Source organism: Diuraphis noxia, unplaced genomic scaffold, assembly GCF_037042655.1.
Source record: "Diuraphis noxia isolate RWA-SAM2 unplaced genomic scaffold, SU_Dnox_SAM2 contig0005, whole genome shotgun sequence".
NCBI classification, from domain to species: domain Eukaryota; kingdom Metazoa; phylum Arthropoda; class Insecta; order Hemiptera; family Aphididae; genus Diuraphis; species Diuraphis noxia.
Genome location: NW_028301715.1, coordinates 24,507,765 through 24,525,913, shown reverse-complemented (window position 1 = coordinate 24,525,913; position 18,149 = coordinate 24,507,765). Strand labels below are relative to the sequence as shown.

General features: G+C 30.3%; 2 protein-coding genes across 2 annotated transcripts; both read right to left on the bottom strand.

Annotated features, from left to right (window-relative positions):
- Positions 1 to 707: 707 nt before the first annotated feature.
- Positions 708 to 6,300, bottom strand: LOC107163669 (trophoblast glycoprotein). The gene is made up of 3 exons (XM_015511204.2): positions 5,173 to 6,300; positions 4,559 to 4,770; positions 708 to 3,640 (listed from the first exon to the last, which is right to left on the bottom strand). The coding sequence occupies exons 1-3, from the start codon at positions 5,431 to 5,433 to the stop codon at positions 2,896 to 2,898; spliced, it is 1,218 nt and encodes a 405-aa protein (XP_015366690.2). The 5' UTR covers positions 5,434 to 6,300; the 3' UTR covers positions 708 to 2,895.
- A 5,482-nt stretch (positions 6,301 to 11,782) lies between these two features.
- Positions 11,783 to 15,046, bottom strand: RpL5 (ribosomal protein L5). The gene is made up of 6 exons (XM_015511205.2): positions 14,888 to 15,046; positions 14,509 to 14,694; positions 14,312 to 14,446; positions 14,044 to 14,246; positions 13,805 to 13,982; positions 11,783 to 12,035 (listed from the first exon to the last, which is right to left on the bottom strand). Exons 1-6 carry the CDS (start codon positions 14,888 to 14,890, stop codon positions 11,838 to 11,840), a joined length of 903 nt encoding a protein of 300 aa, XP_015366691.1. The 5' UTR covers positions 14,891 to 15,046; the 3' UTR covers positions 11,783 to 11,837.
- Between the last annotated feature and the right edge of the window lie 3,103 nt (positions 15,047 to 18,149).

The following is an 18,149-nucleotide window of genomic DNA, read 5'->3' as shown; positions in this document are numbered from 1 at the left end:
GAAATGTGATATTTTAGCTAACGCGATCGCTCTACAATTTTCTCGAATCTTTTCAATAAATTAAAATGACGTATAATATGTACATAGACAAGAGGGTACGGCTGCGCAAAGTGCCAATGACGGCGTATGGTCCGATCGGCTATTATTATAATATTCGATCGGATTTGAAATTCTACGCACTTCCGTAAATAATTAATATTTAAAATTGCATCACGGGCACATATAGATATAGTGTCAAGTGGGTACTGAAGTTTTGCCGTACATCGATAATTCAATTACGCATTATATTATACGTACTCATAGGACACATGTATTCCACAGGCACTGCATGTGCGCCTTCGCAGTTATTTTTATGAAATAGATTGGCTTGCAGGACATTCATCGCCCAGCAGGGGTGAATATTATCGATCATTCGATGTAACTAATAATACTATTATACAGAGTGTACTAGGTGGCGTCTGAGGCGATTAAATGTTTAACTCTCAATGTTACTATACACATATAAGGATGATAATATATGTGTCTACGAAGTAGAATACTTACGACGTGTCCTTCGATGCACCGAATAAAAAATTATCCTGCAATCATTAAAATGTATAAAATAAAGTTTCTTTTGTTACGTTGTACGTTAAGAAGAATCAATATACATATATGTTTATGAACACGGCCGAGGTTAAATTTATAATTTAAAAATTAAAATTGCGGTATATGATGTATATGTATTTTTTATTATTTGGTTTTTTCTTTTATATAATATTTTATAGTAATAATAATAGTATTAATAATAATAAAAAAAAAACATTTCAACTCTTTGCGCTCCAATTTAATTATATAATAATAGTAACAATAAACGCGTATTCGGGATTGCACTGCGAAATGTAAATACGTCGGCCGCACGTACAATAAATTGCCAGCAAAAATTAGTTATGTTGTGTTTAAGTCTTCTATTTACTCAACTAAAAAGGTGTTACTAGAAAACGATTAACTGACAAGGGAGCGCAAAGTGTTAAGTGCGTCTTCACAACTCATCATAATATATACACATAAACAACGTTATAAAATCCGAGATTCAAAACAAAACATCAACAAATTTGTTAAGTACATTTAACAATTTTTTTTTTCATTTTTTCATTTTTTATGAAACATTTTTAATATTCCGACTTCGTTACCTTTAAAACAATCATGTCATACGAGACAATAAAAGCTGCCTAAACATTATTTTGTAGTCATTTTAAGTTTTCAATGAAGGTTTGTATACAGTGTGATGTTAATTATTAGTATTACAATAACATTAGAATCCAAGATATGCAACTTCGGATTGTCAACAATTGCCTAATTATTTAATAAGCAGTTAAGTATAAGTTATGATTACAAGTGAAGAGTAATGAGAAACGTGAAGTATTTACTTTTCTATACTTAAATCTATAAGAAACAAGTTTTAACAATGGTATAAAAATGTACACTGTAAATTGCATATAATTAAGAATTAAATTTTAGCCAAGTATAGATAAATAAATTATTATGTGTAATGTATACTTCTAAAAATAAGTTAAATATCCTAAGCATTTATATGTACATATAATATAAATCACAATACATATTGTAATTCAAGAAACTTGAGAATGTTAATAGATGTAATATAAGAGGAAATTTGAGTACATTGTTTAATGTACATTAAAATTATGGTTTACCACAAATGTAAAATAAATATTAATCATTATTATAGCAAATATAATATATTGTGAAAAAGCCATTGGTGTTCATCTCGAGTTTCTTGATTGTCTAACAAGAATACAATATCCATAAGGCGTAAGTTAGAACAGATAATAAAATAACAAAGGTATTACTACATAAATGTTACACGACAATATAGGTGACAAGAAATGTGAACATAATAAGCGCAACTAGAGGGATGCTAGGAGGACTTCAGCACCACAAAATGTTTAAACCCTATTCTTTGTTTTTATTTTATAATTTTATTTAGATATTTAATGGTTTTCTATAATGTTCACTGAACACTTATCCAATATCTATAGTATTAGCACCCCAAAAAATGTAGGTCTAGTTGCGCCTATGAATTCTATGAATTATGACACAATTTATCTTTAACTCAAGTATGATATACATTTTAATATTGAGAAAGAAATAAATTATTTAAAATTAGGAAAAAATGGGCTAAAATAGTGTATTGAAAACATGTGCTAGTCAAATATCACTAGCATAATTTTGTAAGTACATAAATACATATGTAAAAGCTCATTCATTTAAAAATTATATAATGTTAACACTTAGCAACAAAAAATAAAAAACAAATTGGGACGGTGTTTTTTTGTAACATCTCACTAGGATTTAAAAAAATTCATAATACTTAATCAGATACTAGGTTAAGTCAACTTTAAGTTTCCTTTATAACAGATACATGATGTGAATGAACACAAAGCAACATGATTTATTTAGCTACTAAGGGGATTAGGTATTAACAGATGTGGAAAGTCCGACTGGCCATACTTTCACCCTAAAAATAGAGATACTTCAAAGGAACAAGAGATATTAGAGATCAACAATATATATGACAAATCGACAATAAAAATTATTTAAAAAATAATAAATATTAAATATGTTAAATAACAGTCATTTTTTTAATGTCATTAATAAAAAAAATAATAAAAAACTTGTATCAATCAAAAATTAAAATATTTTTTTTTTAAATTGTTCATTCAAAACTTTTATAACATAACTATACAAAAGAGTAACAATTCATAAATATACTCTTTAAATTGTTTAATTAAATTGAATTAAAAAAAAAAAAAAAAACGATTATCAGTCTTTCCCTAAAGCATGAGTCGGAATTTCCACATATCATACTGTTAACACCACTAATCATTTGCCATATTATCATACATGTATTTCTTGTTCTTCACATTTTCCAATAGTAGTGTAGTGTATCTTTCTCGAAGAAGTATTAAATTCAGGTCTCAATCGTTTCAATCCAAACCTAGATACATATACTACAACACCCAAAAATGCAATTACAGCACAAAACACAAACAGCATTACCAATTTGTGTCCCCCGTGACCACTATCAATTAATGTGGTACGTATTGGAGTTGGACAATCGTTGCGATAAGCAGCATATGGGTCAAGAGGATTTTTTTGCAAATCTTGGCTACATCTTATCGATTCACTGTTGCGAACACTCACCTTAGTGGTACGCAACCAACTATATAAGTTTTCTATGTTACAGCCACACGAGAATGGATTATTGGACAAGTCGATGGCCAAAGATCTATTGTTTGATAGAACACTATCTAAGGCAGAGAATTGTTCTTCAGAGAGCCCACGTATATGATTACCTTCTAAGTCAATGAAACGCAAATGTTGCATGCACTTTATATCAAAATCAATGCCTGTAAGTTTATTGTTGCTGAGATGTAAGTCGAGGAGACGAGGTAATGGGCAGAAAACACTAGGTTCCACTATGACACTCATCTTATTTTGTTCAAGATGGAGTTTGGCCAAGCGACTTAAATTACTGTACATAAATACTTGATGCAAGTCAGCAGTTATATTCACAACACCTTCATCAGCAAATGCATCAGTGAGATGTAATTCTATCAAACTATCAAAGTTTGAAAAAACTCTATAAAAAAAAAAATGTTATTAATTCTTAAAATTTGTTAAAAAAAAAAAAGAATAAAATAGAAAATATTTATATTATGCAATATACATAGATTATGGATGAACTTTATTATTAATAGGATTATGTTATATTATATCGGGAGAAATGATGGAAGGAGCCATTAAATTAAATTAAATTTCTATCAGCATTTTAGACTAAAATTGCTCCATACATGTATATACATGTATTGCTCTATACATTCAATTTAAAAATAATAATAATTTAAAAAATTTGTTTGCATTTATAATAATTATAAATTATTGTATTAAATATATTAATAAATTATAAAATAACTGAAAATTTTGTTATATTCAATTTGAGTTTATGTAAATTAAAGAATAATACGGAAAAATATATACCAATTTTTAATTTTACTTAAATTATATATAGGGACAATATTTAAAATTAGTGCATAAATAAATCCTTATTTAGATATATTATTGCTGGATAATTCAATCAGTAGGTGGTCCTACTAGGTGTGGCAAGCAAACAACATGATGAGATCACACACTAGTGAGTAATTATTATTTCGAATGAATACCAAGATAGTGACCTCACAAATTTATATAATAGCTTACTTAATATTCATTAGAGATGAATAACACTAAACCACCTTTTATAACACTTAATGGTTAAAAAAAATAAAAAATAGTTAAATTTAAATTTGAAAACATGCCTAAAATTAATAATGGCAACAATAGACTATCCTATATCTAACAGATTTATGTTAGAATATATTTTTTTTAAACATGAGATAGGTATATTGGTTAAATTAAAACCAAGAGGTCATTATCACTAAGGCATAAATTAAATTATGACATGTATGTTATTACCTTAGGCATTTGGATGAAAACAAAAAGAATAATGTTTGAAACTCACCTGGGATGATGTAATCCAATGCCATTCAATCCGATTTGATTATTGTTGAGTATCAGCCGTTCGACATTTGAAACGTGATGATAACTCTTTCCTTTAATCTCTTGAATGCCGTTGTTGGACATGTCCAGGAATCGTAGTTTTTCCATGGTGCTGTTGACCCCAAATATGTTTGTTGGCAGCTCGGGCATATAGTTGCCGGTGAATATCAGTACCTGCGATTAAAGCCACATGAGTTGGTACAGATATGGTGAGACAAAGTAATGGATTAGGGAGTCCTCGTTTACCATACCTACAATTATCACACTAATATAAATCAAAATTATGTATGGACGGTCGAAATCATAAGTAAAATTTAAGGGAGAAGATTGATATGGGTGAAATATCGTCACTGGTATAATTAATCAAGAAGGCTAATAGCCGTTTCCAAGAGGTGTGAGATGGCCAAAGAAAAATGATGATTCATGAACGTAGACACCACCTGGAGGTGAGTTACCTATGGCATATAATATTTCAAGGCAATTTTTTTTACGATTTGCATTTTTATGTTTGGAATAATTTCTGAACCACAAAATGTCGTGTACGTTACCCTCCACAAGCGATAGCTGATCACTTACCTCGGTCTCGCTGGGCAGGTTTAGGAACACGTCGATGCTCTGTTGCATGGACAGCCCTGTTCCAGTGCAGTTGACGGCGTACAATTCCTGTCGGTCGTATGTCGTCCGGCCGCAGAAGCAAGCGCTCAGCTCGGACCTGGTGCACCGGACCGGCGGCTGCCCGGACGCTGCGGCCGCCGGCGGCGGAGCCAGTAGCACCACCAGCAGGAGCACTACCAGTAGCGCGGCCACGGAAGCCGCCGGGACGGTGGACGCGGCCATCGGATCGTCCACGCCGGAACGCGAGAGGATCGGGTTTTCACACACGGGCCCGGGAGAGCTGCACTACCACCAACGATTAGCAATCACGGACGAGGCAGCGGTGGTACCACCGAACGGACGGACAGGCGACAGCTCGTCGTCACCACCACCACTGCAGGCGGCTGCGGGGGACGGCGGGACGCATGCGAGACGACGATGACCGCTTAACGCGAACGGACGTGTTGAGCGACGAAATCGTTTTTATCGAACAAACAACCGCGCGCGCGGTCGACCTAAATAGTATCGTACGCGAGTCGGGCAAAATCGGTTTTTTCTCCTATATTGTTTTCCCTTTTTTTCTTTTTCTTTTTCGCGCACTGTCTTTTTATTATTATTATTATTTTGAGGTTATCGACATGGGGGTGGTTATGGAGGCACGAAGTTACCCGGCCATTTTGTTCGAAGGAGCGCACGGGCCCAGGTCGAAAATTTAGTGTCCAACGGGGAAGAGTTTCAGTTGTGATATTATATTTTAACTATGTATTTATAACGACGGGGTACGCACCTGCGACGATATAATAATATAGATCGAACACTGCAGCTTGCTGGCTTCGGTTTTATAGTCTTAAAACTTAATAATATGTATTTTAATTATTTATTAATTGATCGTAATTTTCAACGTCGCGAACAATTTTAAATGTTTCATATCTCGGACGGGGGTCGTATGATAAAAATTAAAAATAATATTATATTATAGTAATACACTACACGAATGTCGGAATGACACGCACGACCGAACACCGTGCCGCAATATTAGTCAACACTCAACTGAATACTGATGCGGCGATCTGTTTTCACCGATAGATACGGAATTACGATGACGACGACGACGATGCGCGTGATGCACTGGGCACTGACATGTAGATCCGCACGCGGTGGGGGCTCGCGAACAATGATGCGATTTATTGGATTATCAATTATTATCATCGGAGCGACGAGAACGAGACGCGTCCTCAGTCCACTCGGCACTCGGTAGGCCGACCTCGATTCGAGTATTTCGCGCACGCGGGGGCATAAGTTATGCCGCATAACGTAATAAATAATAATATAATATATTTTACCCGCGAAGCGACGGCCAGCCGAGGTCCTCCACCGAATGCCGCAATAAAAATAAACATGAACATTTTACATAATATTGGAATAGGTACATGCACGTGAGCGCATACAATGTAATACGTTCGATCGGCAGCATTTTTACGTTTTTAAGGGGGGAAAAAAACGAAGAAAAACGGTTTTTACCCAATTGTATAATATGTGTACATAGTTTGAACTGCAGTCGTATTAACTACCTATTTATTGTATAACAGATAAAGACCAAGTCAAAATCCGATTGAATTTTTTTTAATGGAACATTAAAAAAAAAAAAAAATGTATTCTGGTGTAGTAGGTAGCATGTTACATCGTAAAAAAATCTATATATTATGTATAATATATTAAAGATGCCTAATATCAATAATTTTTTTTTTAATTGATGATAATGTGTTATTTATATGTGTTAGTTGTGTCACAAACCCTGAAAATTCACGTGGAATTGAGAAAAAATCTAAATTTAAAAAAAAAAAAGTATTTCGATAAAATAATCATGTGAAATACGATAGATATACGTAGGATACCTAGGTACTAGGTTCATTCGATCGACATTTTTTTTTCAATTACTTTCATTGTTTGGATTTTTAGATCAAACTTTTTGCATTAATTGTTCCGGTTCGAGCATATTTTGTACATTTCATTTGTGGTTTCGAACAATAACATTATCACGATATATTTCACAACTCACACACCCTAGTAAGCTGGTGAAGTAAAATTCAAAATCCTGATTTTGCCATCTTGGTAAATAAAAAATACGCAAAAATCACTAAAATTAAAGTATTAAATTTTTGCTTGTAATATTTAGTTAAAACAATAAAATATTTTTTTATTTAAGAAATCGTATTTATACTAATCGAACAAACAATTATATCTACCTCTTTAACAATTTAACATTGCCAATCCAATCGATCACAGACCATCCTGTACGCAGTGCAAATAAATATATAGTTGTCCATACCTTCACGGACGCAAAGTAATTTTTACATACCTACCATAATTAAGTACCACATTACTGCATACGATATAATTGCAATAATAAAATGGCTAATATTAGATGGAATATTGCACGTACGAAGCATTTCTCATAATTATATAATGTTCAATAATATATATTATGCTATCGGCTAAAACGTGCGTATTTGTCTCAACCGATGTGATTTATGTGGAAAAAAATTGTGTTCGCTGTCGACCCGGACGCACGTTAAACTGTAAAATGTCTATTGTCAAGTACGCCTGGACGACGTTTACACAAAACCAACATAAATCATGATGAGTGATGACCTAAACCTAATGGTTATTTGTGTTATGATAACTATTTTAATACGAACACTAGACCTTGATCATGTGAAAGACAGTACTTTGTTGAAGAGGCTTGGGACTGTACCTACTGGTCTATTCAACACTGTCACTATAAGATAGAATATATTACAATAGGACCTATTATTCATCCGAGGCAGAACAAGAGCATATTATTATTACAATATTATTAAATAATATCGATTTGTTTTATAACAGGCATAATCTACGACTAATTATATTATACGTCAGTGGCGCAACTTGATAACAAAGGATCCCTGTGAACACAATATCCAGCCTGGGGCCCTCGATTTCAAATAAAAATTGACAACCGTCATACCTTAAATTATAACTCTAAAATAAATTATTTTCTCATAAGTTATATTTATTATTTATAAATATTTATGTAAAATTAAACATAAAAATTAAATTTTTCTTGCTTTCGTGGCAGAAAAGTCATCAACGATTTTGTTTGTACCTATCTAATATAATATATTAATATTGTGCCGAGTTTTCTTTTTCAATGGCTGAGGGTGAGTTGCGGCCCGACCTTTCGTTTCCGGTGTTGGAGACCGGTGAATTCCGGCCCGATAATATTTTAGGTATAGGTTAGTTGCGGCCCGAGTAATTGTAACATTCATTACATATGTACCTTACTTGTATAATATATATTATATATCTATTACCTATGTACCGTATAAACGAAATGTTCAATACGTATGGGAAGTTATATTTTTGTATAGGTATAATTTGATAAAGATAATATAGATAGGTTTTATCTTATTATCTGCCATATATGACTTACATTATGAATGCTTTGATTTTTTTTGGACATTATTATCATAATATATTACACCAATTATACTTTTATTTATTTTTATTATTTTTTTTTTTAATATAATGTCATAACATTAATATATTATATTATATTCTATAATTTTATGAATACTTTTATTTTCTTTACGACCAATATTAATATAAGAACGACAATTTATACTAGAAAATACCTACATAATATTGTGATGTTTATATACTATTACTATATATAGACATATAGTATATAATATATATATGTAATATATACATTATTGTATGGCCGCAACTCGTACGTTATTTAGGGTTTGGGCCGCAACTCACCAACACTGTTTTCAATAATCAAAAAACTGATTATGTTGTCTATCTTTTTTCAATCGAGTTTCGCAGGCTATTATTAATAAATCTTAATTTTGAGTACCTACAGCAACTGCCAACTGTTACAATTAAGACTAAATAAACAATACACGCACTTAATGAATCACTATTCACTGTATGTAGTACTAAGATAATGTTCTAAAATAAATATGACAAGATATTTTATTGATAGTAATTGATTTGTACCTATCCTAAGTCTAGACTTCATCAAGCAAGCTCCACCAACATCGAAATGTTCAATTGAAAATCTTGTTCACCCTGGTAGATGTGATGTTGTTAGATTGGCTGGTACAATAATATTGTTTATAAATTGAAAGTTAAAGCAAATTATATAATAATAAGCGTATATTACAGACTGTTGAGTATCTATATGACATGCCATGGACGATGGACCCCAGTGAATTGTGCACTTAATGTCAATACTTCCGTAAATTGAGCCACCGATATAAATATAACTTAGGTTTCTGTAAGGCTAAGCTTTCTAAGAAAATAGAAATTGATAAGTGAATCGAAAATCAAAAACGTAGCTACTATTTCACTTTTTCTAAAAACAATATACCTACATCAATTATATATATATTTTTTTAAATCCTACAGTATTGTAGATATACCGTTCACCTATAATATATTTATTATAAGGTATAGGTACGTATATTTTTAATGCAGATTGTAACAAGACGTTATGGTCGATGTAACTGATCATTTTATTAGGTATAAGTAAAATTACTACGGTAGTTAATAGTTATATCTTAACTGGAGGTACTTGAAATGTTTACACAGGTATCCATTATTAGTTAAATATTACAACCGGACCGGTATCAACGTTATCACTTAATTATTAGATATTTGATACAGACAATTTTTTTCATCAACAATAGAAAACAATCAACATAAAATTAAACATGTTAAATGTTTATAAATAGCTCAGAAAGAGAATATGATGCGTAAAAAATGATAATACAAACATTAATTAATATATTTATTTAAGTAGGTACCTATCTACAGTTTTAGTATTATCCAGTAGTTGAAATTCAACCAGAATAACTTAATTATTTAATTTACTCATAAAATAAAATTGAGTATAAAATATAATATTTCGTTAAATTCAAATTCAAAATTAAATTCAAGTTAAAAATGGAATACTATCTTTATAATTTTTGCTCCTTCTGCATATTGCCAATAATGCAAACAAAGAGAAATATAATTAAATTAATTAGTTCTTGATAACTTGATCGGTATTTACTGTTTATTAATTTTGGTTAGAAAACTTAATGACTTAGGGTAGAACAAATTTATAGTATTTATACTTTGTAGTATATGTTATGCTACAAACTTAATTCATTTTAAAGTTAAGTTTAGTAAACTATTAAACTAAAATGTGGATTATGAACACTTAGTAAAGATCTAATACATTTTTAAGTTGATTAAACTAGAGAGATTACTGAATAAATCTAAGTGAAATAGTCGTAATTATCAAACAATATAAATACTGTGACTGATCAGATTAGTTTTAGAATGCAATATCTTAAGGATCATACAAATTCTAGTGATTTGACATAGTATTAGTTAGAAAGAAGATAATATATGGTAAAATATGAGTGAAAGAAGGATAGCATACTAGTCTGTGTATACACAGAGGTTACCTATAGAATGACTCATACAGTTGAGTGAATAAGTTGATAACTGATTAATAATTTATAACAATCAAAACTTCCAATAATTACACGAAAAAAACTGTTTTGAATATAAACTGAGAGATCCATTTAATGCACACTCATTATTTTAAAAATTATTGAAGTTTTTAATTTTTTCAATAACATACTGTTTAATTTCTTATACTTAAGTCAAATATTTTTTTGAGTATTCCAATACATAAAAACTGAGTTTTGAATGAATTGTTTAGGAATATTATTTATCAAAGTTTATGGGATCAATGAAAGAACCACCAAACTGATAGATGAGATATTGACAAATTAAGTCATGGGCCAGGCACGGCAAAATCCATGGCACTGAAATGATTTTTGGGCAAGCTAAAATTTTTTTACTTAAATATATATAGTAAATAATAATATGATTTAAGAAACTGATGAATGCAGTGTCACATGTATTTTAACAAAAGTTCTGATTATAAACCAAATATCAACAAATTGGTATTAAGTATTCAATAACAAAAAATCAATAATATTAACAAAGTAATATTATTAAAATAGTATGCACCTAAACTAATCTTTTTTTTAAATATTTTTCACGACACGCTAAAAAAAAGATAACTTTTGGCATGCACCGTTCAAAAGGTTTGCCAGCCATCATAGGCTATATTATATTTTTGTAGTTTTCAGTTATATGTAAAACATATTTGATATTTTAGTATTCTTTTTATATTATTTGACTGCCACTGTCAACGTGACAGTACTTCTCCCACTATTTTGTATTCTCCTACCACTAGACACATACATTAGCCAGCTCATTGATATGTTGTTTACTTAGTATATGAATATGTTCTGAATTTTAAGTAAAAGTTTGTATTAAATCTTAGTTAAAATAAAAATATAGTATCTATTAATATACTTGGATAACTTACTATTAAATTTACTTAGTGAGAGTATTTACTTGGGTTCTATATCACAGATTTTAAAGTAAAATTCTCATTTTTGAAGTTTTTATTTTTTCAGACTCTAAGATTATTTAAAATGTTAGATTACTAAGACGAGGAAAATTTGGGATATTAGATAAATTTTTTTTAAAGTTTTATGTTTTATTGAAATAACACACTTTGCACATTAAACGGTTTAGGATTCCATCTCTTCGCCTTGTAACTCTTTAAGGTACGCAGCTTTGGCTTCCACAACACGTTGTTTGCGCTCAGCGTTGGTCAATTTCTTGGCGTTCCAGCGTTTAGGTTCCTTTGAAACTTCCTTCTTCGGCTTTCTATCTCGTTTAGGGTCACTCCTGATATTTTCATGTGCTTTCTTGTACATATTTTCCAACTAAAAAAAAATTGTAAAATTAAGATTTTTTTTTAAAATCCAATATGAATATTTAATTTTGCAACACTAAACAGCCTGTTGATATGTTTAACTAACTTCTAAAAAATTTTATATAAAATACTTATAGTAAAAAAAAAAAATAGATATGAATATAGATGTTTTTTTTTAACGAAATAATAATGAATTTATTTATTGATGTTGATGAGTCTAAAGTTGAAGAGTGTGAAGAAACTAACTCAGTTGTAGTTTTGATTGTTTCGCAAAATTTTTAACAAGCTCTTTGATAGTTGGTACTAGAGTAACATTAAATAAATAAATAATTCATTATCATATACACAATGACTATAATCTCAGAAGAATTAATTATTAAACAATATTATGATTTCATATACCCATTTTATCATGTGCAACAAAATATATGTTCAAATTTTACTTGCTAAGTTCAAAATTAGATTTTCAAAAACAAAATATGATTCATTTTATATTTTCTAATAGGAATCATTTATCAATGATTATTTAGCGATACCGTGTCATAACTTTGAAGTTTAAGTCTATAAGAGAGCACAACACCCGTATTGTTGTCTCAGTCTTACAAACGCGTAACATAGAAAATGTACACTCAGCAGTTAGCTTGAATAAAAATTAATAATAATTAACTAATAATAAAATTTAACTTGACCTATTATGAAACTTAATGGTAAGAACACTATTATTTTGGTTGGAAGTATTTTACGATAATTCATTTTTCTAGTGAGTTGTGCGCGTATAATAAATTGTAAAATTAAAATGCTCATAACTCATTTAAAAACTTAATCATCGTAATAATACTTCTTACAAAACAAAAATAAGGTTCTTATCTTCAAAATTCATAATAGTTTTAAACACTAAAATTTTTAAGCTAATGGAGTAAAACGTAAACTGCAGAGTGTAAATTTATTATGTTACGTGTAGTCTGTAAGAATGATTCAACAAATACGTGTATTGCACCTTCTTACTATATTATTAATGTAATACAAATTTACAGAATCAATTACAGATACTGCAATTTTAATTATTGAAAAAGAATGCATATCAAGAATCTGTGTATTGAAAGTGAAATAGATAACTTTGCTTTCTAAATCATCAATAATATTCTACGCCATAGGTTTAAATGTTTTTTCTTGTTTAAAGTACAGGAAAAATTAAATTTTTACATAAAATGGAAATTATTTGCAATTATTAAAAAACAATTAACCCAGTAAAATCTATAATTTGTATGTTTTAGTAGTATCATATGAAGGAAAAAAAGATGGTTTTGAGGGATCTGGAAGGAAACCTTCTACCTATGAAAATCTCTCATCACAAAAATTAATATAATGCAGAAGTAAAAATAATCTTTTATTAAACTAATAATAATGTAGGTATAGGTAAACTAGTATAAAAATGTGATCTACTTCAAAAATAATTGTCGTATTGAATAGTTAGGTAATCAGTATATGGTTGCGATGCCTTCTAAAATATTGTACAATTTTACAAATGCTTAATATCAGGGATCACGTTATAAAGAGGATACATTTAAGACAGTAAATACCTATTTGTTTATTTATAATTTTCAATAGAAATTCAAAACTTTAATTAAAATTTTCACTATTTTTAATTCTATAAAATATTTTAATGTTATATCTATTGTGTTTTTTTTTTTTTTTTTATCCGATACATATTTAGTATGTACTAATAAATTTAATTTTCAATGAATTTAAATTATTTAATGCTAAAATAAAAAGACTTACATCATCTGCAACAATTCCTAATTTGATGTACTGAGAGAATTGACGATTGTAAGCATCTTCATCCTCTTCTTCTAATTTTCGCATGTATTCAGCTACATGCAAACCCAAAATGTGTTTACGATGAGTTTCAGCACTGTATTCTTTGGCTTCAGCATCGTAGCCTGGGAATCGTTTCACGCTATGAAACAAAAATTATCAGTAAAAAATTAGATACATAAATACAAGAATTTTTTATTTACCTATGAGGAATGTTGAAACCTCCATCGACAGCTCCTTTCATTGCTCCAAATACTCTAGCACCAGTACTGGTTTTCATCAAACCAACATCTAGATTGCAACGGAAAGCATTTGGACCTTCATCAGCAGGTTCGACGTAATATTCTTCACCGTTAGCTTCTTTTAATCCTTCATACAAACGATCCAAACCAAGTTTTTTCAATAACTAGATATAAACAAATGGAATTAACACAAGACGTCACAACTTAAAAATTAAATTGAATAACTTACCCTGCGAGCGACTAAAAGTCCAGTGCAGTAAGCAGCAGCGTAGTTGGTTAAACCTACTTTAACACCATATTTAGGCAATTCATGGCTGTAGGCAGCGCATACGATTTTGTCTCCTTCAATGCGAGAGTGTGCAACCTGTGTTAAGAGAACATTTAATGAAAATATATTACAAGCATTGAAAACAAATTTATACGAACCTGGCATGTGATGTCTCGGTTAGAGAAACGAACGATTAAACGGTACTTGGGTGTATCATATTTGTTCTTGTCCTGGACGATCAAACGTTTTCGTGCATAGTAGTCAGTTTTACCTTCACGACGCCTCTTGAATTTGACTTGATAACGTTTAAAGTATTGTTTGTTCTTAACAACTTTAACGAAACCCTGAAAGTATGAACGATATGATTAACATACAAAAATGCTTTCGTCATTAATAAAATGTCTGAAAGGATGGACAGCATCTAAGTAAAGCTAGTGGTAAGCAATTTTATCCGGTCGAATCCACAAAAGTATAAAACGCAAAACTTAAACAATTCGAAATAAGTTTACTTAAGTTTGAATAATTTCGATTACTTACCATTATTAATATGAAAAATCACAAACGAACGACGTAAACCTGAGGGATACGCCGTGCAAAAGTAATGATTTTTTAGGAGAAGTAATAATACTCAAAAGAGACAACAACTTCGGAAGGAGATAACGTAACCTATAAATTGCGGTACATTATCATGGAAGACAATACTGTAGACATTACACGTGCCGTGATGGTGATCATGGTTCATGGTTTTTACTCCATGCTTAACTTTAGTATCACTTTATGAGTGATAAGCGATTACTGAGCCTACGAACAGTACGAACGGAGTATGCACATTATTTTAGTGCCGTGTCTCGTGTAGTATCGTGAAAAGTTGAAAGTAGTGGGGATGATGTTGGACATAATGTCATAATTATAATATTATTGTTATCTATTTATCTAGTAATAATAAATAGTAATATATCCCAAAATGGCGAATGTAATATACTTTCACTTAGTTTACTTATTGTACTTAATTTGTACTTTTACTATTAAATATTAGTTATTACTACACGACAATACAACATAAGAGTCCTAAGACATAACTTAACTGGTGACCTACTTGTGGTGCTGACATAGGTGATGTTGTACATCAAGTCGAGGGATATTTTTTTGTATTATTGCATACTTATACCTATTATTATTTAAATTGTAATATAAAGTAAACTCTTCGATTAGCTAAATTAGCCATTTTTTTTACCACCATAATTCTAAAAACGGTAATTTATCTACGTTTAAAAAAAAATTCGCGTGGGCACTATAGATAAGATTTATGCCGGTAAACACTGTATAATATCGATTATTTTGAAGTGTTGTAACTTATGAACGATATGTTTCCGCAATTTTTTTCAAACATTTTTTAATTCAGCATTCTCAAACAGTAATAAACATGTATTTTAAGAAAAAAAAGTGTCCGGCATAGAAAAGTCCGATAAAGTGGACTTATTCCATATCAGCTATTAGCATTGTCCACGATGTAGAGGAGATCTTCTCTACATCGTGGCATTGTCAGAGATATTTTTGATTAGGTACATGACAACAACAAAGTTCAAAAACTTATCAGTCATCAGTGCGTTTCGATTAAACATTTTCTCTTCATAACATATTTAACATTCAAATATTCTACGACCTCGTTACATTCGTTAAATGCTCTTACAAACCTTTTAGTATTGCTGTTGAAAAGTCACTGACAGCGTGTGACATGAAATGTGCCACACTGCCCACACTGTCGTTTATTGAATTTTCCTAACCCAAATTGCCAATTTGTTATTGCACTAGCAGTTGAGATTATATAAAAAGGTTATATTGAATTATAATGGTCACGACACTATCTTCTCTTATGTCTCCTTTGAGGGTTTCCAGGTATATATTGTGTCTTAGTCAAGTGCTGAGAATTGAGATTAGTGGGTTAGGGTGGTTTTCTTGTCATAAACGATAACGTTTATTTATAGGTAATTAAGAAAATTTCTGAGTCTGTTTTGATGTATAAATCTGTGTGAAGTATGTGGTTGGTTACTAGGGGGCCTTAGTTATCATGCGCAAGGTGATCGATTTAAGTCTTTGCATTCTGTTTAAATTTAACAATTTAGCCGTTTGCCCGCGCCACATATACATATATGATATATACACAGATATATATAGATTTCATAAGTCTATATGGGCATGAGAAGTTGCTTATAGATTAATTATTTGATATTGATATTGAGTCAAGTGGACGATCGCTAAAATCTCTACGATTTTATTATAACTTTTGATTTATCATAATATTAAATAATAATAATAATAATATCTACAGTATTTATTCCGTAAAAATTAGTAAGAACTTCCAGTTCGAAATGCCAAACATAATGCGCTATACCACAGATTGTCTGAGTTACCACAGCTTTGGTGTACCACTGTTATGTATTATATTTGTTATAAGTTACACAGGATTCAATATTTTCATAAGTTATTTCCTTCCTATTCTTTCAGGGAAGTTGATTTAAAAATGTACAATCTTTAATCATAGGACGTATTGAATATATGTATATAAATAATAAATATTTAAATTCACAATACTTTTTCATTCTCAGTACTCGCATTCCCTGGTATAATACCAATCCTGTATTTGTAGTTTGTACCATCATATTTAAGCTGTGAGACAATTATTTCAAAATTAACCTTTGGCGTGTGGTACTATATAATAGACTAAAATATTTATTGAATTATGGTAATGTATTACACGGGGTTGTATTATAAAACGACAGAATATGATATCAATTTTAATGATGTCTGTATTTTATTTTAAAATCAATATTTGAAGAAAAAAAATATTAAACCAACAGTAAGTGGTTCTATACAAATCATCAGATATAATTTGCTTAAAAAATACATTTTATAGCATTTATGAAATAATTGTTGATCTGAACATTCAATAAGGAACTACAACCTAATCTTCGGGTAAGATGGGCTAGCATTTTTTTCGCTCTACATTTTTAATGTTACACTGCACAAGTAGGATATGATTTTGGATTGATCTATGTACATATTTATTATTATCAGGACGTATACAAGGGGGAGGGCGACCGCCCTCGATCGCCCTCCTGAACATTTACTTGTGTTTGTAGTACTATGAACCTATTTACTGACAATTAATCGAACTTCAACTAAAATGTAATAAGATTTTTATTTTTTATTTAAAATTCGATAATTTGCCAACATTAATATTTTTATACTGTATAGTATTAAAATGATACCTACTAATGAACTAATGATGTTATAGGCACGTTTTTTTACGAACACGAGATTTATTTATCAAAACTAAAGAAATCAAAAAAATCAAAAACAGTCGTAATAGTAATCAGGGGCGTATTCAGCTCATCTTCTGTGGGGGGAGAGTGCGAAAAATTGATTCATTAATGAAAAATATTATTAACAATAAGAAAAAAAAATAAGAAAGTAACATGAAACAAATTAGTAAAATACCAATAAAAAGACCGCCACTACTGAATAATGACCGATTTCTACTTAATCTTCCCAACTGACAAAACCCTTCTTTTTTTTTTTTTTTGGGGGGGGGGGGATAGAAACTCCCGCTCGGAATGTCCTCTTGATCACTGAATTTCTATCTTTGTATAAACATACATTTATTAATTAATTTACCTCGGTAAAAATTAATACTTTTGGTAGTTTTGGTATTATGTTATTATTTAAAATAATTTTAATAACATATTTCATAAAACCATGATAATATAAATTTAAATAATGTAATAATTTTATTGTTACA